Source organism: Esox lucius, chromosome 12, assembly GCF_011004845.1.
Source record: "Esox lucius isolate fEsoLuc1 chromosome 12, fEsoLuc1.pri, whole genome shotgun sequence".
In the NCBI taxonomy this organism is placed as follows: Eukaryota; Metazoa; Chordata; class Actinopteri; order Esociformes; family Esocidae; genus Esox; species Esox lucius.
In genome coordinates this window covers 16,058,414-16,082,211 of record NC_047580.1, presented here as the reverse complement: position 1 = coordinate 16,082,211, position 23,798 = coordinate 16,058,414, and the positions used below count along the sequence as shown (strand labels likewise).

At 39.2% G+C, this 23,798-nt stretch overlaps 1 protein-coding gene across 2 annotated transcripts; it reads right to left on the bottom strand.

Moving 5' to 3' along the window:
- Positions 1-5,438: 5,438 nt before the first annotated feature.
- LOC105013861 (large neutral amino acids transporter small subunit 1) lies at positions 5,439-22,258 on the bottom strand. 2 transcript variants are annotated; one of them, XM_029124318.2, is made up of 12 exons: positions 21,731-22,258; positions 20,188-20,930; positions 19,922-20,093; positions 19,444-19,569; positions 15,819-15,924; positions 15,611-15,655; positions 14,378-14,501; positions 14,110-14,213; positions 12,444-12,540; positions 12,177-12,326; positions 9,882-10,056; positions 5,439-7,036 (listed from the first exon to the last, which is right to left on the bottom strand). In XM_029124318.2, the coding sequence occupies exons 1-12, from the start codon at positions 21,807-21,809 to the stop codon at positions 6,927-6,929; spliced, it is 2,031 nt and encodes a 676-aa protein (XP_028980151.2). In that variant the 5' UTR covers positions 21,810-22,258; the 3' UTR covers positions 5,439-6,926. The 2 variants fall into 2 exon arrangements, with proteins under 2 accessions (XP_028980151.2, XP_028980150.2); XM_029124317.2 differs by having other exon boundaries at positions 20,188-20,933; positions 21,731-22,257.
- Between the last annotated feature and the right edge of the window lie 1,540 nt (positions 22,259-23,798).

Below are 23,798 nucleotides of genomic sequence, written 5' to 3'. Positions count from 1 at the left end.
ATGAATTCACTGTGCTTATAAGGTACATGGTATATGAAGTGATCTGTAGAATCTCTGAAGTATCCCTTTAATCGTCTCTGTCTGTATGAGAAATAGTGATGAAAGAAACCATAATTCATCTGTTCATTTTACAAAAGGAAATAATGAATTTATGTAATAATACATGATTTAGAATGTGCAATAAATGCGTATTTCCAGAAATTCACATTCTCCAAAAAAATATGTGTACTTTTGCTTCAAGCCATGTCTTCTGGGTGTTGACAAACATAAAGCAAGACTATCTGTATCTTGCACTGCCTGTGGAACATGACCTAATGCTCTGTCTCTGCCTACCCAGCATCTGTTAGAAGGAAATAAAAGCAGGCAGTGTGCCACTACTCAAATACCCTCATCACACCTATGTTACAAAGCTAGCCGGCACAGACCTCTATTTAGAACCGTTTTCAATTCAAATGCTGCTCACTGGACAGCCGTGACAGAGCCTTTTAACAGTCTTCCTGAGATCACATTTATGGTAAATGCTGCAAATTCAGTTCAGTTCAAGTTTAAATAACCCCGAAAAAGGTAATTTCTGTCTCTTCAGTACGATTCTGCCCTATTACCGGTGGTGTAGTCAAAGATAAACAGACAAATACAGGTTTGGTTGTTTTCATTATTGTTGTTAATTAACATATACAAAATATTGTCAGGCTTGTGCTATGCAAACAGGAAGAACACTGACAAGAAAATCCCTTGTTGTCAAGCAATAAGGAGAATGAGATCTAAAAACACCCTCCATTAAATGCAAGACCCCACTAAATGTGCGCCAAAAATGGTCAACCAAAATATAACTATACAAATTTAGGATATGGAATAAATGTCCACAAACAGTGAAAAATAAACGTTTCAAGCTTATATGAACTGAGTAAATGGGAGAAAAGAGTGGTGTGTTTTTCATTGAGAAAGTAATTCTCAGTGAATCATTGTGCTAGATGCTCTTACTTTCCTAAGCAAGGTGAAAGACACCCAGGTTAACGATTGCCTGTTTGAACCTGGGACAGTAATGTTAGTTGCAGCAGAGTTTACAGGAAAGATGCGATAAGGTTTCTTTTTACAGTGCAATTTTCCTTGTTTATTTAATGATAATCAAATTCATAAAATATAAATAAAATAGGAAATATGTGGAACATGAAAAATCATTTATCATTACATTTAAAAAATATATATTTTACAACAATTAGTTGTAAAAAAAAATAGTTTAATGGTATAGCCAATAAGAAAAACATATCTTACCATAATACATAATACAATCAATGGTTTCCCAATACATAATAAAATATACTTTGTACACACCTGAACAATGTTGTGCAATAACTGTTGGGCCATAATAATATTAAAGTGCCCAAAAAACGTTGCCTTCATGCCAGAAATCATATATATATATATACTCTTACAAGATTTAACTATTTATTTAAACATCATATTTCCTATAACTTTAATGATATTTTTCCTCCATATTCTGTGTTATTCCTGTACACTCTTTTCCTTCTGGCTTTCTCAAGCAAGTTAACTGTTTTTGCTTTCTGTAAATTATTGTGCTGTTAACCTACAGTCTGCTTTCTATTCACTTAATAATTTAATTGGTGAAATTATGATATACAATGCCAATAAAAGGTCTACACCCCTTGAATTTTTTCAAATTTCTTCCATACTTATATACATACAATGCCGGCCCTAGCCTTTTGATTTGGGGGCCCCCTCTCCCCTAGTGGCCCGGGGTTCACGAGCAGTCCAGGGCCCCCTAGCAGTCGGGGGCCCTAAGCAACCGCTTATATAGCTTATGCCTAGGGCCGGCCCTGTATCCGGGTCTGTATACATACCATACTCCACAGTTTTATTGGGATGGTTTTTAATTGTAAAATAAAATGTAGGTCTCTGCCAACTTTGCACAGCATAATATATGTTCAAACTTCCAACTTCCTTGGGGAACATCAATGGACAGCAATATTCAAGTCTACATACTGTAGACATTCTTGATTGTATTTAACCAATCTTGAACCAAAGTGGAAAAAGCATAGATGCCCTTGAGTGACTCATCACAGGTTCAGCTTTCTGGCAAAATTATTTGTGTCATTCCATTTTCATACAATACAAACAATTGCCCCAATTGTCCCTGTCAATGAGAAACATCCCTCTAACCTAATGCTACCACCACCATGCTTCACAGTAGACATGATGTTCTTTAGGTAAGGTATAGTGTTGGGTTTGCTCCAAACATAATCCTTTGCATGTACTGTACTGTAGGCCATAAAGCATTTTTTATTCTTTTGTCAGACCACAACTTTTCCCCAGAAATCTTCAGAGTTGTTTTTGACATACTACAAATGGCATTTATGGTGGATTGTAAAGGTTTCCTTCTTGCCCCCCAACCAAACATGCCAGAGTTGTGTGGTGCATAGGACATTACAGAACACCTGAGGAGGTTACACCTAAGTTAATTTAGGATTGCAAGGGGGGGGGGGGGGGGGGGGGGGGGGGGGGGGGGGGGGTGAAGAATAGTCCAATTGTGATATTTACGTGTTTTTACTTTCAGTAAAATTTCATTTCACAATAATAAGAATTTCCCATTAAGTGTGGAATATAGTGTGTAGATATGTGTGTGGGGGGAAATCATTTAAATACTTAAAACACTGTTGTACTAACGCAACAAAATGTGAAAAGTTTCAAGGGAGTTTATAATTTCATTCAGAACTCTAATGATACACCATTCTATACTTCATTTTGTCCTTAATTCAACATTTACATGTTTCTGCTAATATTTTGTGCTTAAAGCCCTCCAGAATCTCATTGATATTTCATTTTGAACTGGTCTGGCTTGGGGTGGGAGAAGGACTGAGTCTTTGGACTAGGGTATGGAAATTTGATCTTAGATCTTTACAGTAATCGCTCCTGCAAAACAGAAAATACCTTTCAATTTCATCTTATGATGCTCACTACATTAATTTGGGACTAATACAACCAAATTATACACCAGTAGCAAAACGGTAGTACTGTCTGAATGGCAACATTACACTTCATGGTATCTGATGAGCGCAAATAAATACAAACATTAATACAAAGGTATTTGCTGAATACAATGGAATGAATAGGATAATTGGTAACAAGTTGAGACCGCAAATGGGTATACCTGCTTTATGACATTATTTTGACTGATGGTATTGAACAACACAACAATTAAGGCATGGTTTGACATGGAATTCAGTACAAGAAACTGACCTGTGTAAAAATAATTTTAAGGCAACACATCAGAAAACTACACAATAGAAATCAATTTTGCACAAATGTGCTTCAAAACAGTATTTTCAAATCAATCGATGATTGAGAATGGGAAATTACTGTTCTAAACAAAATAGTTAGAAAATGTTTGTAACATACATCGTACACATCCAGATATTGAAATGGAAAACAGATTTCTTTCACAAGAGACACTCCAAATCAAGAGAAAATGTTTTGAGACAAAAAGCAGGCCACAATCTACTGCACAAAATTGCATTGTAAACAACAGATAGTTCTACACTGAATTACAGAACTTTAGTTAAATTGGAGGTTTACAATAATAGAAAATTCTCTAGTAACACTATAATAATGGACAAGTAAACAATCTATTAATAAGTTATTAAGCACTGCTCCCACATTTATAACTAATAGTAAGATTAATGTACTATTTTATAAATTGATAGGCACAGTTATAACTGATTTATTCAAGATTAATAAAAACTATTAATAGGTCATACATTTTCATACTTTATTTATATCAGATGTAATTTAGTTATAATAGCAATTACATTCTTAGAAAGCATTAATTAATGGTTGGCTTTATGCTCAAGTGAATCTGTGGCCATTATGTAAATGATTTACACATTCCATATACATGTACAGTTGTGCTCATAAGTTTGCATTCATTGGCAGATATTGGGACATTTTGGCATTGATTTTGAAAATATGACTGATCATGCAAAAAAACTCAATTTTCTTTAAGGATAGTGATCATTTGAAGCCATTTATTACAACCTATTTGTTTGGCTCCTTTTTAAATCATAATGATAACAGAACACCCAAATGGCCCTGATCAAAAATGTACATACCCTTGAATGTTTGGCCTTGTTACAGACACATAAGGTGACACACACAGGTTAAAATTACAATTAAAGGTACATTTTCTACATCTGTGGCTTTTTAAATTGCAATTAGTGTCTGTGTATAAATAGTCAATGAGTTTGTTAGCTCTCACTTGGATGCACTGAGCAGGCGAGATACTGTGCCATGGGGAGCAGAAAAGAACTGTCAAAAGACCTGCGTAACAAGGTAATGGAACTTATTATCACTTACAAAATGTGGGGATCTCTTGATACCAAGCCAAGGTCAAGTAGACCAAGAAAGATTTCAGCTAGAACTGCCAGAAGAAATGTTCGGGATACAAAGAAAAATCCACAGGTAACCTCAGGAGAAATACAGGCTGCTCTGGAATAATACAGTGTGGTTGTTTCAAGGAGCACAATACGACGATACATGAACAAAAATGAGCTGCATGGTGGAGTTTCCTGAAAGAAGCCTTTACTGCGCCAATGCCACAAAAAAGCTTGGTTGCAATATGCCCGACAACACCTTGACACACCTGGCACACTGTAATTTGGAGTGATGAGACCAAAATAGAGCTTTATGGTCACAACCATGTTTGTAAAGGGGTTAACAAGGCCTATAGCAAACAGATTACCCTTCCCCACTGTGAAGCATGGTGGTGGCTCATTGATGTTTTGGGGGGGGGGGGGGGGGGGGGGGGGGGGTGAGCTCTAAAGGCTCTGGGAATCTTATGAAAATTGATGAAAGATGAATGCAGCATGTTATCAGAAAATACTGGCAGACAATTTGCATTCTTCTGCACAAATGCTGCGCATGGGACGCTCTTGGACTTTCCAATACCACAATGACCCTAAGCACAAGGCCAAGTCGACCCTCCAGTAGTTGCAGCAGAAAAAGGTGAGGGTTCTGGAGTGGCCATCACAGTCTTCTAGCCTTAATATCATCAAGCCACTCTGGGAAGATCTCAAACATGCAGTTCATGCAAGACGACCAAAGAATTTGCATGACCTGGAGGCATTTTGCAAAGATGAATGGGCAGCTATACCACCTGCAAGAATTTGGGTCTTCATAGACAACTATTACAAAAGACTGCACGCTGTCATTGATGCCAAAGGGGACAATACACAGTATTAAGAACTAAGGGTATGCAGACTTTTGGACAGAGGTCATTTAATTTTTTTATTTGTTGCCATGATTATGCCATTCTGTTATGACCTACAGTTCAATATGAATCCCATAAGAAATGCCTGCTCACTCATGTTTTCTTTAAAAATGGTCAATTTTTAAGCAATTCTCCAAGGGTATGCAAACTATTGAGCACAACTGTATGTATTATGTTATATATATATATAATTATAATTATTTTAATTTTTTTTCTAGGAACCATCTAACTTTTTCAGTGAGAAGTTTCATGTTATTTTGAGCCCTTGGTGGAAAATTAGGTAATGCTGTAATGGCTACTTATGGCATTTGGTAATAACAGTTTTACAAAGGATAGTCCACATTTAATAGGAGGCTGTGAAAACTAACAATTAGTAAATGCTTTGTAAGTATCACATTTAATCATCAATAGCAGTATTAGTAAGTGAGAACGATAATACTTATCAATACACTCATTAACCTTTTACTTATGAACTACAATTATTAATGTACGAACAATGCCTACTAAAATAATAACAGAATTAACTTTTCACTAATCCATTTTAGATACTTAATTGTGTGTAGTTATTACAAAGTGCTACTTAATTATCTATAGCTATATTAGGAGGTTGGTTAATGACCAAACAGATATGAAAGATTGTTTGAAGAACATATCAAAACTTGATGAAATTTAACTTGAAAAAATATATATACCTGTTTGCAAATTACTATTTGTGATTCATTAAGGTCATTTGAATAGTGAAGAGCAAAATAGGTGAATATATATACATATATATATAAATGGTGAGGTGGCTTATAGCATACTACAGGACTAGAAAGGGGAAAAGATTAAATTGAATTAATGGAGAGTACAAAGGGACAATACAGTAAAATTAAATATATATCCACTGACTGAATGAATCCTTCATTTACAAATTGTGTTTCTCATTATGCATACTAACAGGCTAAGAGCACAAAATTGGATAATGTAGTGGTCATGAGTATAAGCCCATAACAAAGTCTGCAAAACGGAGTACGTAGTGCAGTTCCCAGACTTGTACTTTGTTCGTACAGATTTCAAGCCACACATTAATGCAAGCTTCAACAGAAATATTCCCAGCATTGTTGACATCATTTGACACAACCCCTATAAATATTACGCAATATTTCTTGAAAATAATAGTGGCTGGTTTTGTGCTGAATTAAGGCAAAGTTATCTACAAAAGTTGCCCATTTATATCTGTGTTGCCTGACTACCATTTATTTTGATACGTTAACAAAAACATTTGGTTATACGTTTTATAAAGTACAACCTTGAATACCCATTGTCACACAATTGAAAGCTAAGTAGCTAGGAAAGCTAAAATTACAAACAATACATAAATAACACTGTCCATCATGACAAAATGTATATTTTTTTTAACTAGCTGGATACCATTCAGCTCCTGTGCTTTGTCATTCCCAGAAGTACCCAGCTTCAGTAAATGGGCATATGAAGCATAATGTTGTACTTTCATATCAAAAATCTACTCAAACAAATGTTTTCAGATAATTAACTTTCAGCATGAGAGTGTGGAGCATAACAATATGCATACTGAAAAACTCTGCACAAGTTACAGAACACTAGAAAAACAATTAATGTAAACGTAAAGAACTAAAAAAAGAACTCAGTTGTCCTTTGTTGTTTCACTTTCTTCAGCAACTTCAGTTGTTGCCTTCTCTTCACGCTCTTCGGGAACAGACATAAATATTTTCTGGCAGAAGAGAGTAAATATCTCTGAAAAAAGAAAGCAGCCATTTTACATTAATATTTTTCTGGTAGTATGAATCCTCTGAAGTCCATATTTAATTTGGACCAATTGATGTTTTGCAAGATGTATACAAGCAAATGGAAGTCACAAATGTAGTCTTGACAAAAATAGTTTACAGTGGGGAGAACAAGTATCTGATACACTGCCGATTTTGCAGGTTTTCCCACTTACAAAGCATTTAGAAGTCTGTAATTTTTATCAAGAGGTACTCTTCAACTGTGAGTGATGGAATCTAAAACAAAAATACAGAAAATCAAATTTTGAAGTAATTTATTTGCATTTTATTGCATGACATATGTATTTGATACACCAGGAAAGCAGAACTTAATATTTGGTACAGAAACCTTTGTTTGCAATTACAGAGATCATACGTTTCCTGGAGTTCTTGACCAGGTTTGCACACACTGCAGCAGGGATTTTGGCCCACTCCTCTATACAGACCTTCTCCAGATCCTTCAGTTTTCTGGGCTGTCGCTGGGGCAATACGGACTTTCAGCTCCCTCCAAAGATTCAGGTCTGGAGACTGGCTAGGCCACTCCAGGAACTTGAGATGCTTCTTACGGAGCCACTCCTTAGTTGCCCTGGCTGTGTGTTTCGGGTCATTGTCATGCTGGAAGACCCAGCCACGACCCATCTTCAATGCTCTTACTGAGGGAAGGTTGTTTGCCAAGATCTCGCGATACATGGCCCCATCCATCCTCCCCTCAATATGGTGCAGTCGTCCTGTCCCCTTTGCAGAAAAGCATCCCCAAAGAATGATGTTTCCACCTCCATGCTTCACGGTTGGGATGGTGTTCTTGGGGTTGTACTCATCCTTCTTCTTCCTCCAAACACGGTGAGTGGAGTTTTGACCAAAAAGCTCTATTTTTGTCTCATCAGACCACATGACCTTCTCCCATTCCTCCTCTAGATCATCCAGATGGTCATTGGCAAACTTCAGACGGGCCTGGACATGCGCTGGCTTGAGCAGGGGGACCTTGCGTGCGCTGCAGGATTTAATCATGACGGCGTAGTGTGCTACTAATGAGACTGTGGTCCCAGCTCTCTTCAGGTCATTGACCAGGTCCTGCCCTGTAGTTCTGGGCTGATCCCTCACTTTCCTCATGATCATTGATGCCCCACGAGGTGAGATCTTGCATGGAGCCCCAGACCAAGGGAGATTGACCGTCATCTTGAACTTCTTCCATTTTCTAATAATTGTGCCAACAGTTGTTGCCTTCTCACCAATCTGCTAGCCTATTGTCCTGTAGCCCATCCCAGCCTTGTGCAGGTCTACAATTTTATCCCTGATGTCCTTACACAGCTCTTTGGTCTTGGCCATTGTGGAGAGGTTGGAGTCTGTTTGATTGAGTGTGTGGACAGGTGTCATTTATACAGGTAACAAGTTCAAACAGGTGCAGTTAATACAGGTAATGAGTGGAGAACAGGAGGGCTTCTTAAAGAAAAAGGAACAGGTCTGTGAGAGCCAGAATTCTTACTGGTTGGTAGGTGATCAAATACTTATGTCATGCAATAAAATGCAAATTCATAATTTAAAAATCATACAATGTGATTTTCAGGATTTCTGTTTTAGATTCCGTCTCTCACAGTAGAAGTTTACCTATGATAAAAATTACAGACCTCTACATGCTTTGTAAGTAGAAAAACCTGCAAAATCAGCAGTGTATCAAATATTTGTTCCCCCACTGTACATACTGTAGGCCTACACTCAGGCAGTTAGTAGACTGTGGTGGATTTTTTTCTAACTTTAACTGGGCTTTGCTCCTTTGATATTTAGTTTGATCCAGACACAATGTACAGTCAATATTGGTGACTATCATACCAATAACATTATGCTGCCATCTAATGTAAACTACGGATGGAAATTAGCCCTTGGCTATAATCCGGCATGTTTACATGCATGTACTCCATGTCTTGTTTATTAACATGCACTGTCCCAATCAAATAAACAAAAAAAATTAATTAACCAAACTAGTTGTTTTTAATTCATGCCACAAGATATTATGGTAGCAACATTATGTTATGGGTTTGTTTGGGGTTGGTTTGAGTAGTTAAAATCTGTACTTAAGTAAAATAAAATATGATAATTTAAGTAATGTATCCCACAAGAAAATCTGCTCAACTATTCTTACAAAAAATCTTACACTGGCAAAATTGGGAATAATGAAATAAGTATCAGGGATAACATGTCTTGTTGTTGACAAGCACACTTATACCTCTACATTTTAGCCCATTGCCAAGAAGTACAATTGTTCCACTAAGTGTAGATTAAATAGGCAGAATATTGCAATTGTACGTGGAGGAACAGCATTTTGTTGAGAAAACGGCACAAGAAAACAGCAACATTGTTTTCATTTTTTTACAGAGAAATTACATGATCTCTCTCCCTTTTCTGCCGTCAATCTGTTTCCCTTGAATAATTGAGGGGCATTTCTTTGAAACATGCTTCCAATCATCAGTGTAAAAGCATGCCTCAAAAAATCTCTCACACAACATTTGAGTAAAAAAAAAATGTACACTGAAATATTACTTATAAAACAAGATGTGATGCAGTCATTCTGAAGGTGAATGCATGTTGTTATTTGGTCTGTACATTTATCTGTTTTGAGCTAACTGCAGTCTTGTAGCACAAGTCAATATTACTGTACAGTAGTCAAGATGGGACAAAAGCCTGAATTACATGTATATTATTTCTTTGCATCAAAATGCAGAAACTTTTTTATTACAGACACACTTCTCCATTTTCAAAAAACTTTACCCTCCCAAGTTCAAACTAAGCAAGTAAAACAAACGGAGATATCATTAACTCACCTAGAATCTTCTTTACAATATGGGGCTTCTTCCATTTGTATCCCAGGAGATAGGCTGGGATCCCAGTGAGGATTATCCCACTGCCTATCAGGCACTCAAAGGGAGCAGCCCAGAAGGATACCACGATCATGAAGACACATCCCAGTACAAACACCACGGGCACCACCAACCAAATCTAACAGGGAAACAGATACAACAATATCACCATACAGTAGCATATAAAACTACAGGCCATTTACACTGAAAAACAGAACGAATCAAAATATCACTTCAAGCATCTTTCGGCTGAGGTAGAACTACAACTTTGTTGTATCACCATCTCCAGGCAGGTGTAACTGAGTATGTCCCTATATCTTTTAATAAAATAAATGTTTCTGAGGGGTCCATAGTTTGCTCCGGTGACCTTTAGGTGGCCTAGCAGTTAAATTATCTGACTATTAAGCAACAGACAGCTAGATTAAATCCTCTGAGCAATAGAAAAGCTTCAAATAATAACATTTTACAGATATTTTCAGATATAGATGGGTAGGCGATTCATTGATTATTTGGTTTCTGTGCCAGCGTTACTGGGAACATTTTCATAACATCTTTGAAGTATTCGTGTTGTGTTCATGGTATCTTGTGAGTATGTTTATAAATGCTTCACATGCTTTATTATTGGGAAACCGTCCATTACTGCATATTAATGATAATATACAGAAAGTTTCAAAGTTGATGGTGTACAACCGAAAAACATTTCCAAAAAAGTTGTGTATAAATGCAAAATAAAAAACAGAATGTAGTGATGTGAAAATCATTTATCCCTATATTTAATTGACAATAGTACAAAGACAACAAATTCAAATTTTGAACCAGAGAAATGTTATTGTTTTTGTAAAAATTTGATGCCAGCAACACATTTAAAAAAAGGGACAGAGGAAACAAAAAGACTGGAAAAGTTGTGTAATGTAAACTCACAACAAATTAGGTTAATTGGTAACAGGTCGGTAACATTATTGGGTTTAAAAAGAGTATCCCAGAGAGGATGAGTCTTTCAGAAGTAAAGATGGGGAGGGGTTCACTGCTCTGTGAAAGACTGCGCTGCATTTTTTTGGAAACAGGGTTGTAAATCAGTGGCAAACTGCTATGATACATACTATGATAGCCTTATGCAGGGCCATCATCAGGGATCCTGAGGTCCCCAAAAATATTTATGACTGGCCCCTTCACTTACAGACAACATTGACATTATAACGATCTAGCTACGGCCCTGGGCATATGTATGTTCTTCTAGCTACGGCCCTGGCCATATATACGTTCTTCTAGCTACGGCCCTGGCCATATATACGTTCTTCTAGCTACGGCCCTGGCCATATATACGTTCTTCTAGCTACAGCCCTGGCCATATATACGTTCTTCTAGCTACAGCCCTGGCCATATATACGTTCTTCTAGCTACGGCCCTGGCCATATGCTTTACATATAGGAAAATACAATCAAACTTCACTTTGAATGAAAGTCTTTACTTTGAATGAATGTATGAATGAATGAATGACTAGCAAACATAACAAATAATGTTGCATCAATCAATAGAGATGGCAGTACTTTTGGTGTTGCAGTGCACACCACATGCAGTTGATATCAACCAGTATAATTAATACATAAACTAATATTAATTTTGAAGTGGTCATGGTTTGTTGGATGGCGGAAGTAAATGCAGACAGGGCTGTACATCAAGAGCCAAAATGCAGATTTATTGCACCAGTAAAACAAAAGAAAGAGCACACTGAGTCCTATGGACAAACATTAACCAACAACATCATGACAAAAATGAGCAACTTAAATAAGGTCCGCAATCAGAGGCAACGCAGGCCAGCAGCTTCTGATTGGGGACAACTGAAACAAAAACCTGGAGATGCCTAGAGGCATCTATATCCTGCCAGGTCCGGACTATGCCCCCCAGCCAGTGTAGAGATGTGGTAACGACAGAAGAGTTATGATAAAAAGGCTCTTTACTGTCTAGGGTCTATACTGATTAGTGTGGTACATAAGGCTGCCATATACCAGCAAGTTCATTTTCCAAACCATATTTTGTCCTTTTGGCATATTCACAAAGAGCACTTGGAGAAGCGAGTACAGCCAAACTGAAGACACTTTGCTGTCATTGTAATGATGCATATATTAACCTACCTAAACATGAGCTCTTTCATGTTTTAATAATCAATATAAAATCTAACCTTTTCTAAAGAAATTACAAATTTGCATATTTTCTTAGAAAGTGTATCCAAACCTGAACAGTGGGTTAGAGTGTAAGTACCTTGATGGGTCTATGGAGCTCTGGCTTGGTCCAGCGTAGCCACAGCATGCCCATGATGGCCATGCCCACACACAGCCAGGTGAAGAAGCTGAACAGGTTGATGACTGAGAAGATGTCCTTGGACAGGGCATACAGCATGGACAGGAAACACTGCAGGTAGAAGAATCATGGGGGAAAGGATTCATCATGCCTATACAGTTATTTAAAACGATCAGCTGGCTGACACTATCAGTTTAGACTGATTCAAGTAGTAAGGGCAGTACTCACTGTGAAAATAAGGGAAGGTACAGGGGTGAAGAGATCTGTGTGGACCAATCCCAGTGCAGCGGGGAGCTGACCTTCACGGGCACCAGCATAAAACAGACTACAATGTGAGCAGAAAAGGGAAAAACAAAATCTAATGTTGTGTTGCTGAGCAGCATTTTGATACAAACTCCAGGCTTTAAATGCACTACACATGGGCTGTCTTCCATATGGAAGAAGAAATAAATAAATCACAAGATATTATGCTTATGTTTGGAAAGAAAATCTCCACATAAAATACACTGCCCAAAATAATTAAGGGAACACGTAAATCACACATTGGGTCACGATGAACGAAATATATTACAGATCAAAATCTTTACTGTACATTGTGTAATTCCTTGGGAACTAAATGATGTAACAACGGTCAATGGAAACCAAAATCACCAACCGACTGAGGGCTAGATTCAAACTCCCAACAGATATCAAAGTAAACAACGGAAATCACAGGTTGTTCCAACTCATATAACTCTCAATATGGCCACCACATGCCTGTATGCAGTCCCAAAACATCTGGGCATTTTACTAATGAGATGGAAGATGGTGTTGTGGGGGATCTCCTCCCAGACCTGGATCAGTGCATCATGAGTTCCTGGATAGACTGTGGTGTTACTTGGCGGCGTCGGCTGCACCTATACATAACGTCCCAGAGGTTTTCAGTTGGATTCAGGTCTGGGGAACGTGAGGGCCAGTCAATGACATCAATGCTTTTGTCATCCAGGAACTGCCTATACACTCTGGCCACATGAAGCCAGGCATTGTCCTGCACCAGGAGGAACCCAGGGCCCACTGCACCAGCGTAAGGTCTGACGATGGGTCTGAGGACCCAGTATGGTGTAATACTCCAATGATTACGTGTTCGCTTCATTGGAGCAATGAAATTCAGATTAATGCTTGACTCTACTTTCTGTTCCGTAGATTTTTAGGGGAAAAAAATCTAGATTGGCAGCTTGACTAGCCACAAAGTCAACAAAGCATTCTCATTTTGACAACAATTACAGCCAGTAACAACTCTGGCAGGTGAGTAATACTGTAAAACACAATCCTTTCGGCAGATATACAGTGTAATGGACTTTTTCGTAAAAGGGCAATATGTAAAATGTTTGTATTGTAATATCTGAAAATGTTCATAATATATCTGCAGTAATATCTCCAGTAATAGAATAACAGTGTTTCATAACATTTATTTACTAGATAACACAAATTATAGAGATTTTTCCTGAAAGAAAGATCCTGCACAGTTCACAAAATTTATTTTGGAAATATAAAACAAGAACCAAAGACTGTAATAAAAATCACTATTCCATATAACAGCCTATGAAAGATCTTTAAAAAACACAAATGTAATTTTTAAAAAGCTGGTAAATTTGTGAAACTAGCAGCAATAATGCAAGTTAATTTTATTAGGGACATTTGGTGGATATTCAGTTTTGTTAATGTCTATATATAGAGAAACAAACAATACAAACTATTATATTATAACTTTACCTTGTTGGGTTTTGATGTGAACTGTTGCTGCAGCTATATGGAGAATACATTCTACTTACTGACCCTATATTTAATGCGTAAAACAAAATCCAATGAGAACACCTGTACTAAAAGTTTCAAATTATTACGCTTAGATACAGACCGTGCAGAGGTGAACAGGCTTCCGTTGACAGCTCCAAAACAGGAAAGGCCCACAAAGACAGGGATGAGCCAGGACATCACACCAAGATGGTACTCCCCAAAGATCTGCAGTGGACAAAGCATTACCATTCAATACTCCCATTTCAAATAAACCTCTCGTTTGTCATCAAATGACAAGACTTTGTGAATGAAATCGAGAATATACCTTCAATATTTATATATAAAATGTTCTGCTATCACAAATAATCTTTGAAGAAAGCCATCATTACCACAGCTACGGCTTCAGACTCAACCATCACACTTGGTGGGATAGTGGTAAAGTAGGCCAAGTTGGTCAGTACATACACCACCGTCACAATGGGCATGGAGATAATGATGGACAGGGGCAGATTTCTGAAACACAGAAAAGGGATACACACCAACATTCTGCTCATTACTTTGGAAAGGATGGACCTTGTGTGTAATGATGAGCCTTATGTTGTAGTGCTGTATTAAGTTAATCTCGCATTTGCCAACAACAACATTAGAAAACATACACTAGTAGAACATTATAAGATTTTTTCTTAGTTCCCCTTACATCACTGAGAAGCAATCATAGGCTGGTTATCCATGCTCATCAGAAATAACAACTGTGATTGTGTTCAGGTGCTTTTGGAACAATTCTTCAAGCATTGGCCTTAGCTAGCTTGATATGTTTGATAGCATTGCTAAAACGAGCTTGCTCATGTTGATGTAGTACCTGTTATATTTGACAATTCACACTGTATAGTGTGATGTTTACTGTGCTTTACTAGAGCCTAAATTGAGTGCTGTGCTCATGTTGTGTGACAATCTTATTTATACATGCTACTACCCCTATAACTTAAGGACTGTGAGAACAATACTGCTACTGTTTGACTCCTGTATTAGGCAAGCAATTTTGACCAAACCCATGAATATGCTTAGAGTTGTACAGAGCCCCTTAGGTTTCATGGTTAAAAAAAAGCCTGGCTAATTCATTCCCTAAACTTTTTAATCCATTCTTTCAACTTTTTAATACATTACCTCAAAAGTTTTCATCCACTCTCTCCATGTTTTAATCCACTCCCTCATTTATTTTAATATCCGTTTGCTCAGATGTTTAATCCATTCCTTCAATTTTTTTTATTCCTTTATCTAACCTACAGATTAAACCACACGTCCTAATCTTAACACAATCTGAGTTTTACTTCCATTTTGAGATTGAACTACAAAGATTAAATGATGTAATGACTAGAAGGTACTCTGGTATTTTTGGGGGGGGGGTTGAATCTAGGGAATGTTTCTTCAATTTGACTTTTACTTTGACTCTTACGGGTATGTTGTGTAGACCTGTGAGGAAAGTGTCAAATGTCATCCCTTTTTAGATCAGATTTCAAAGTAGTGAAATGTGAAAGCAACGCATAGACTTTCACTAGCAACTGTATGTACAGGGTGGTAACACTATACAGTCCCCAATAAAACCTTCATTAAAAGTTAGTCACCTCTCAGGATTGATCATTTCCTCTGTCACATAATTTAGGTAATTCCTAAAGGAGAGGAAACAGAAAGTGTATATATATATATATATATATATATATATATATATATAACAAAAAGCGTTATATTATATTAAAACGTATCTTAGACAACATATATATGCAAATACAATTCTGGTGTAAACATGACAAAAATGTGTTGCAAAGGCCTTACCAGCCACCAAAAGCAAAGAGTCCACTGTACAGAGCCAACACAATATTGTCCACTCCCCATTTGCTTCCTTCAAATGCCAGTTCGGGAGTGAGGTATGGCACATCACCTGGTTAAGCACAGACAAGTGAGCATCACTGATTTCACTAATTGTCAAAAGGGGCTGACACAAATGAACAACAACCTGAGAATATGAGCAATAAATTACCCAAAGAATGTAAATGTTTCCATATGAGGTGAAATAAAATTTGATTTGCTGTAATGATTTGGCCTGATATAATTTCGTGAGCCACACCTGCAATGTGTGACAATGATTGAATGATATACGTGACATTTTCCAAAAGAAATGGCCCAGCCTGCACACTCCAAACACCTCAGTTGATTGGGTTAGTCTGAGCACATAGTATTGTTTAATTAAATTATTCACACAATATACAGTCTAAAGATAAGCTATGGATTTTTTGTCTACATGTCCATTTTTGGTAAAATTACCATCTGGCCATTGCAAGAATTCAAGAATATTGCCTTACACATTTCAATGATGGCTTTTTTTGTGATAAAGAAAATCTGAGTGCTGCCAGCATAATATCCTGCTGCTAAAATAACGCTAATGAAGCCTCGAATGGCCATCACTAACAACAAGGAATCTATGGTGCAGGTCAAAGTGCAGCAGTTAGTTTAACAGTCTAACAACGTAGGGGTAGAAGCCTTTTGTATTTCTGGTTCTGATTCTTCTGTACCTTCTCTGTCTGCTAGATGATAGCAGCACCAGATAGCACATGGTTTGTGTGGCTGAGCTTCATGGCCGTTCTGCGGCACCGTGTGGAGGAAAATGCTTCTGTTCAGTATGTTTTGCCTTCAGCTGGTTCAATAGCATTTAATATAAGATTCTAAGTATTTTCCTCTCTTTCTCTCTTCATCATTTTAATCTACATCAGAGTTTCTGGTGAGAATAAACTGAAAAAGCAGACACCTCTTAGTTTCAGGTGGCAGCAGTTTCAAGTTTCCCCTCAGTCATTCTCTCTACATCTCAGAATCTAAAGAGCACGGCATGGTCCCTGTCGACAAGCTCAATGCCTAGTTGCCATGGCAACCCTATGAGCAGCACCATGGTAGCTGAGTTGGGCTTGTATTGTGACTAGGATAGAAGAGTATGTTTTACACTTTCCTGCTATGAATTCATTAGGTGGGTCCAGATGGTGTAGCTATATCACAGATAAGCCTTCAGTATACTATACAAATATACAAAAAGGGTTTCATGTGCCTGAGACCTTCCCAGTTTCCTTGCCAGATATCAGCTGACTGCCCGCTGTCTCCTCAACAAAATGATAAATGCCAGAAATGAACTTAGTATCTGTATTAACTTAGTAACTGTGGTCTTCAACAGATTTGACACAAACACTGTTTTTAAAAAGAATGGGCCAAGTAAGCCCATCCAAACAATCATTCTGACATATTAGGGCTACAGTAGATGGTAGCTGAGGTAATTTGATACTGGGTAAAATCATTGCCAACATGAATCAACTTCACCCCTGGACCAAACAATATGCCACAGAATTTGCCTGTGAGTTGAGTCAACCCATGTGACATCCTCAATACATAACTCCAACAAACTGAATTCCCCTCACAGTGGAAAGACCTCATATCATGCCCTTCCCAAGACCCACCCTCTATCAGTCGACCAGTTGCAGACAATAATTTGCAGACACCCCAAATATCCAAACTTGCAGAATTTGCTGCTACCTGGACGAAGGGACAGAACACCCAACATCAACCCCAAACAATTCAGAAGCAGATCAGAAAGATCTGGAAGCCTCCTGGACCGTATACAAGAAAACAGTCATCTTTTCTCCAGAACTGTACCATAACAAACCTTACCATCCCCACTGACTTCAAGACCTTTTACCATATTGACCAAGCTATCAGCAGACAACTCGTAATCCAACTTGGTGTTAGAGTTGCCTGCGCCGCATGGCTATGAACTAGCAGAACAGGTGTGGCTCAAGAAATTCTTCAGGGCCATTTCATCTCCTGCAATTTTAACACTCAGTCGATATGAAATGGATGATCCTAATCTGGTCTGCACATGTACAGTTAGAAACAGTTTGGAAGCAGATCACAGCTCAACCTAAAAATCTCTGACGCGTAGGTACAGGCAAGCACAATGTCACTTAAAACCCTTTCAAGTGCAGTGTCCTATCCTTCAGTGTTTCCAGTGGAGTTTTCTGTTTCCACTACCATAGACTAGGTCTGGTGTTGCACTGGACCATAGTCCGGTCACACGGCTCTCACCTGGTTCCAGACATGAGACCAAAGTGGGTACACTTGCAATCTGATTACTTCACAAACCTATTTATAACTAAACCAAGAAGCTGTTGTTTCCAATGGGAGGCTATTGAAACCGAGTGGGCAGAACCTAGAAAAGGAGATGGGCTGAGCTAAGCATGAGCTTGGGAGATCCTATTGGGCAACATTGACATTTCTGTTGGGAAACGCCTACTCTGTGAAGTGCGTGTGTAGAATAACTTTCACCATCGCTGCACTCTTTCCCAACACTATATTTTCTTTGGCAAATAATAGTCTAAAAACCACTCTAACATATCCAACTTTTGGGAGCAGAAAATGCTTTGAGATCAGATTTTATCAGAGCTGACTGTTTCTGGTTAAAGCTCACAGGTCCAGTCTGATGACCTGCAGCATATTCAGAAGAGAGCATTCCACACCATCCTTGCCCTGTCCTATACTGAAGCCCATCTGGCCCTGTCCTATACTGAAGCCCATCCTGGTCCTGTCCCATACTGAAGCCCATCCTGGTCCTGTCCCATACTGAAGCCCGCCTGGCTCTGTCCCTTACTGAAGCCAGCCTGGCTCTGTCCCTATCCCAGCTTCATGAAAGGACACAGCTCTGCACAGACTTTGATATCAGCCGCCTCAACTTTCCATTCAGAGTATTGAATAAAAAGACCATTCAGGCCAAATTCCAGGGCTATTCAGCTCTGATCCCATAGGACCGAAACAATTATGCTTTTCATCCTCTCCTTTTAATCAGGGGCTTATCCATCGGAGGACACCAGGTAAGTGCAACTAATGTAAGCAGTGGCAAAAACAGAACTGATTTGACCCTCCAAGATCCTGGTTAAAAAGCGTCCCATATAATAAGCTATTTCAATAATTCAAATGTATTTAAAAGCCCTTTTTACATCAGCAGTTGTCACAAAGTGCTTTTACAAAACAACCTGTCTTAAACCCCAAGGAACAAACAACAGTGGTGTTGAATTTCAGTGGCTAGGAAAAATTCTCTAAGAAGGCCAAAATTCCAAAATTTTGGAAGAAACATAGAAAGGAACCAGGCTCAGCGGGGTGACCAGTTCTCTATTTGTGTCAACACACTCTAGTCACTTTAAGATTACTGGACCCTTTGAAAATATCTTTTTTTTTTCATCTTATCCATCTATTCTGTATATGTTGTATGCTTATGGATTTCAGTCTGTATCAACTGATATGTACCTGTAACAAGAACATTCTAAAAACACCAAAATATGAATTACATGCACTAGGAAGAGATTGTGTATAAAACATAACATGTCTACCATTGATACTGTTTATGTCTCTACTGGGCTTAACCTACCTGTTCCAATCTGAATAAAGCCGAAGACAATAATGATGATCAGTGCCAGGAGTTTGGATGCCGTGAACAAGTCCTGGACCTTCGTGGCGGCCCGTACACTGATGCAGTTCACAAAGGTCAACAACGCTAAGAGGAAAACACATGGGAGAACATTTCTATAGATGCCACTTTTCATTTTAGAAAGATAGAGACTAAAGTTCACTGGAGGAAATTAAAATACTAAAAGCAGACTAAAAGGAGACCTGCGTATTACAGACATAATCATTTACTGAATACTGATGAAGCAATACAGACATAATCATTTACTGAATACTGATGAAGCAATAACAAATATTTTCTCACACAGCTGACTGAGAAAACATGATGTCTTATGAATTCAGTATTTGTACATTTCACAAAAAATAGACCAGTTGTACTGTATTTTCTGTTGGAAGTGTTCAGGCCAACCCATTCTGGTTGTATTGTTGGTTATACATACTGAGGCAGAGGCAAGCGATGAGCTTTGCAGCACTGTCAGGTACACTGCAGTTCGGGTAGAGGGGCTTGAGCAGGTAGGTGGCAAACACCAGCGACACCACATACTGGGAGGACGGCCTGATAATGAGCATTTCCACCCAGAGCTTGAGGAAGGCTGCCAGCTCTCCATACACCTAGAACACAATGGAAAACGTTAACAGTCCATTAAGCTTCTGTACGTCCCCTCCCCCAGATACCACACACAGGCAAACACGCACGGACGTGCACCTCCAGGATGTAGGTATAGTCTCCGCCCGACTTGGTGATGGTGGTTCCCAGCTCGGCGTAGCACAGCGCGCCCATGGTGGACACCACGCCGCACACGGCCCACACCACCAGCGACAGGCCGGCAGAGCCCGCTTCCTTGACCACCCCGGTGGGTGTGATGAAGATGCCGGAGCCGATGATGGTGCCGATGATCATGCCCACGCCGTTGAACAATGTGATGCTGCGCTTGAGCTCAATCTTACTGCCCGCTGCCTTGGCTGGGGTGGGGGCCTCGGGGGTGGGGGTGAGGGTTGCCGCGGTGTCGGCGGCAGTAGGGGTGAGGGTTGCCGCGGTGTCGTCGGCCGTAGGGGTGGGGGTTGCCGCTGCATCGGCAGCATTAGGGGTGATGGTTTCTGTGGCATTGGCAGCATTAGGGGTGATGGTTTCTGTGGCATTGGCAGCATTAGGGGTGATGGTTTCTGTGGCATTGGCAGCATTAGGGGTGATGGTTTCTGTGGCATTGGCAGCATTAGGGGTGATGGTTTCTGTGGCATTGGCAGCATTAGGAGTGATGGTTTCTGTGGCATTGGCAGCATTAGGGGTGATGGTTTCTGTGGCATTGGCAGCATTAGGGGTGATGGTTTCTGTGGCATTGGCAGCATTAGGAGTGATGGTTTCTGTGGCATTGGCAGCAGGAGGGGTGAGGGATAAAGTGGATGCAGGGTTGGATGGAGGCTTGCTGGGGTCATCTGGAACCATCTCAGCTGCTGGTGGGACGTGACATGAAGTGGGCAAGGTGGTAGAGGAGTGGGGAAACAGTGGGGATGTGGGGAAGAGGAGAAAGAAGAGTGTGATGAGTTATCTCAGAAGTTAGCTCTTGGACAGACACTGAAAATATATGGTTCATAACTGCCCTCTCAGGGCATATTCCAACCTGCCTACTTTGAAAGACTTGATCGTTAACCTTTATAATACAAGAACATATCTGTTGAGTAGATTGTAATTGGGTGTGTGTGATTCTTGGTTTGCTTTACATGCGGGGAGCAAAGTCTGCACAAAGACGGTAAAACCAGACAATTTGTTCCCCAGAACGTTTTTTGTCAGTCCCCACAAGGAAAAAGGTCATTTCCGGCATAGTAGTAACTGTAGGTTTAGACTAAACCTTACAATTGGGGTTTGTGTTAGAAGTCAGGTTAGTTTTAGGCATTACAAGCTTAGGTTTCATAGTTAAGGTTAGGATTAGGCATGAATTTTTTATTATTTGGGTTTTGGTAAGGCTTCCTTTCACAGGGTTCTTCAGAGAACTTATAGGGTTCCTAAATAGTTTTATTTGAAGAACCCCTATTTTTTAGGGTGTATCTAATCCCCATACCGCCTGTAATAGCCTGATAACTGTGCATGAAAAAACACGTATACAGTCTTTAATAAACACTCGAATACATTGCAGCACGAGACCATGCAGCAGTCTATAGGCGACTGATGCAACTCTGCACCATGTGTTGTCTGGGCTAGGCTACAGAATGCATGGATGTATCAGTGTGACATGCTTTTGCGGTGCACCTACCCTCCATCTTCTCCTGGCCATCGGTATCCTTTTTTAAGCTCTCCCGGCTGCTCCGTGATTTCAGCTCCTGATCTGCCATTATGCCGTTCGTTCAGCCCCTTTTCTCCCTCTCCGTCCCTTACTATGGTACTCTCTTCTTCTTCCCAAGGCTTCCCTCACACACGCCCTCTCCCCCTCTGTCGTTCTCACACTGACCCTCTGTCTCCACTGACTGCCTTTTCCCCTGCACACACTCGCTTCTCTCTCTTTTTGTCTCAATCACACGCTCTCTTGTCTCTCTGTCTCCCTTTATTACTGCCCTCTCTTTAGTTCCCTCTCTCCAGTGTGCTTGTGAGTAGGAGAGGAGCGGAGCGGTGTGTGGTGCCTGAGGTGGTAGTGATGCTGCTACCTAGCCTACTACAGCCGCTTCTGATGACTTACGGGAGCGATAGAGAGCTCAGCTGGAACTAGGTCATCACCGGCTTTTGGAGAGGCTGCCTCCATGAGGCAATGTCATTTTTTCTATCCTGTGTGTGAGGCAGTAATGCGTGTGTTTGTTTGTGTTTATGGGTGTGTGGTTGGTGCAATCGTGACACAAAGACAAAGGATGCAAAACTGACACTCCACCTAGTGGCCATAGCCCTGACATCCATTGTCTTTGTTCTCTCTCCCATGATGACGGATGACTGGAAGAAATGGAATTAGCCAATGTAGACTGAATGTAATCGGGTAGAGTATGAAGAGCATGATCTTGAAAATCCCCACATATAAACCGAGTACCTTATTGTATTTCCCTGAAGGCAGGACACATTTTTCTTCCATCTCTTTGACCAGCATTCAGCCAATTGAATGCCTGCAAGGTTGAATACTAACGAATAACGATTCCATGGAGGTACTGTATACAGTAACCAAAATCAATGTTGCACTAATATCTCCTCTACCTGAGATTTGAGTATAAAGTTGAAACTCTGGATGTCAAATTCTGAGTTACCAGCAAATATTCAAGTTGTCTAATTGAACGCCACTGGATGGTGCCATTACTTATTCAGACAGATTATGGCTTTGATTATGGCTCAACCTTCCTTTCATTTTTTGTGTAATCAGTCAAATCTAATTGGTGTTCCAGTTCAACTTTGAGCAAGGGTAGTGACTGTTCAGTCTTCTGGTTGGCCATGTAAACTAAGCAAATTAAAATTCAGACTTTCTTTCTATAACCTAAGTGGTTATCAAAACTGTCATGATGATCTGCAACAACAAGTCATTTGTAGAAAGACATTTATCTGGATGATTCTGAAATGTTGAATTTGGATGATTCTGAAATGCCTGCAATATTTTCACTAAACAAATTAAAATGTTTTTTTATTGATTAAAAAACAGAATACATATTTAACACATGGGTTATTCATGGATTAAAAATGTAGTCACAATACCATTTTGAACGTTCGTTTTGGAGCTAATGGCAAATCGAGCATTCTCCTCAGTGCATCTACAATGACAGCTGATGACAATTTGGTCTCAAGTGCATTATTAAAACTTGACAGCAAATGCCAGATCTAAAGAAGTCAAATACATAGTATTTGATATAATTTTGATGATGAACGATTTTAGATGCAGTATATCGTTAACTACCTAGTTAATATTGAGGGGAAAATGTCAGATACGGGAGATCAAATATGCCCGACAACTAATACAAAGTCAGTGGAGCAGGGTAAAATTGTCTAGTGTCAGTCGAACCTGAGGTTGTCGGGAAAAATCCCATCAGATCTTCACATCTGGTCCCATTCAAAGCTAAATGCAGACTAAAACTTCCATAATCCAGAAGCATGGTGCCTAGTCCAGTAATTGCCATATATTCAAGTTGGAGCTTTGTCACATTGCAGATTTTCAAACAGTCTTCCAAGGCTGAGGCTGCTAATACTATAAACATATATATATATATATATATATATATATATATATACATATACATATACATATACATATACATATATATATATATATATATATATATATATATTAATATATATATAGCAACACATTTCAAAGGACCAACAACTTTAACTGACAAGAAAATCATATTTCGAGGGGC

Excerpts from the sequence above, each read along its gene's own strand:
- LOC105013861 (XM_029124317.2), bottom strand. The coding sequence starts at position 21,809 with ATGGCAGATCAGGAGCTGAAATCACGGAGCAGCCGGGAGAGCTTAAAA. Across the intron at positions 20,934-21,730 it reads TGGCCAGGAGAAGATGGAGG|CAGCTGAGATGGTTCCAGAT; the intron begins GTAGGTGCACCG and ends ACGTCCCACCAG. Across the intron at positions 15,656-15,818 it reads CTCTTTGCTTTTGGTGGCTG|GAATTACCTAAATTATGTGA; the intron begins GTAAGGCCTTTG and ends CCTCTCCTTTAG.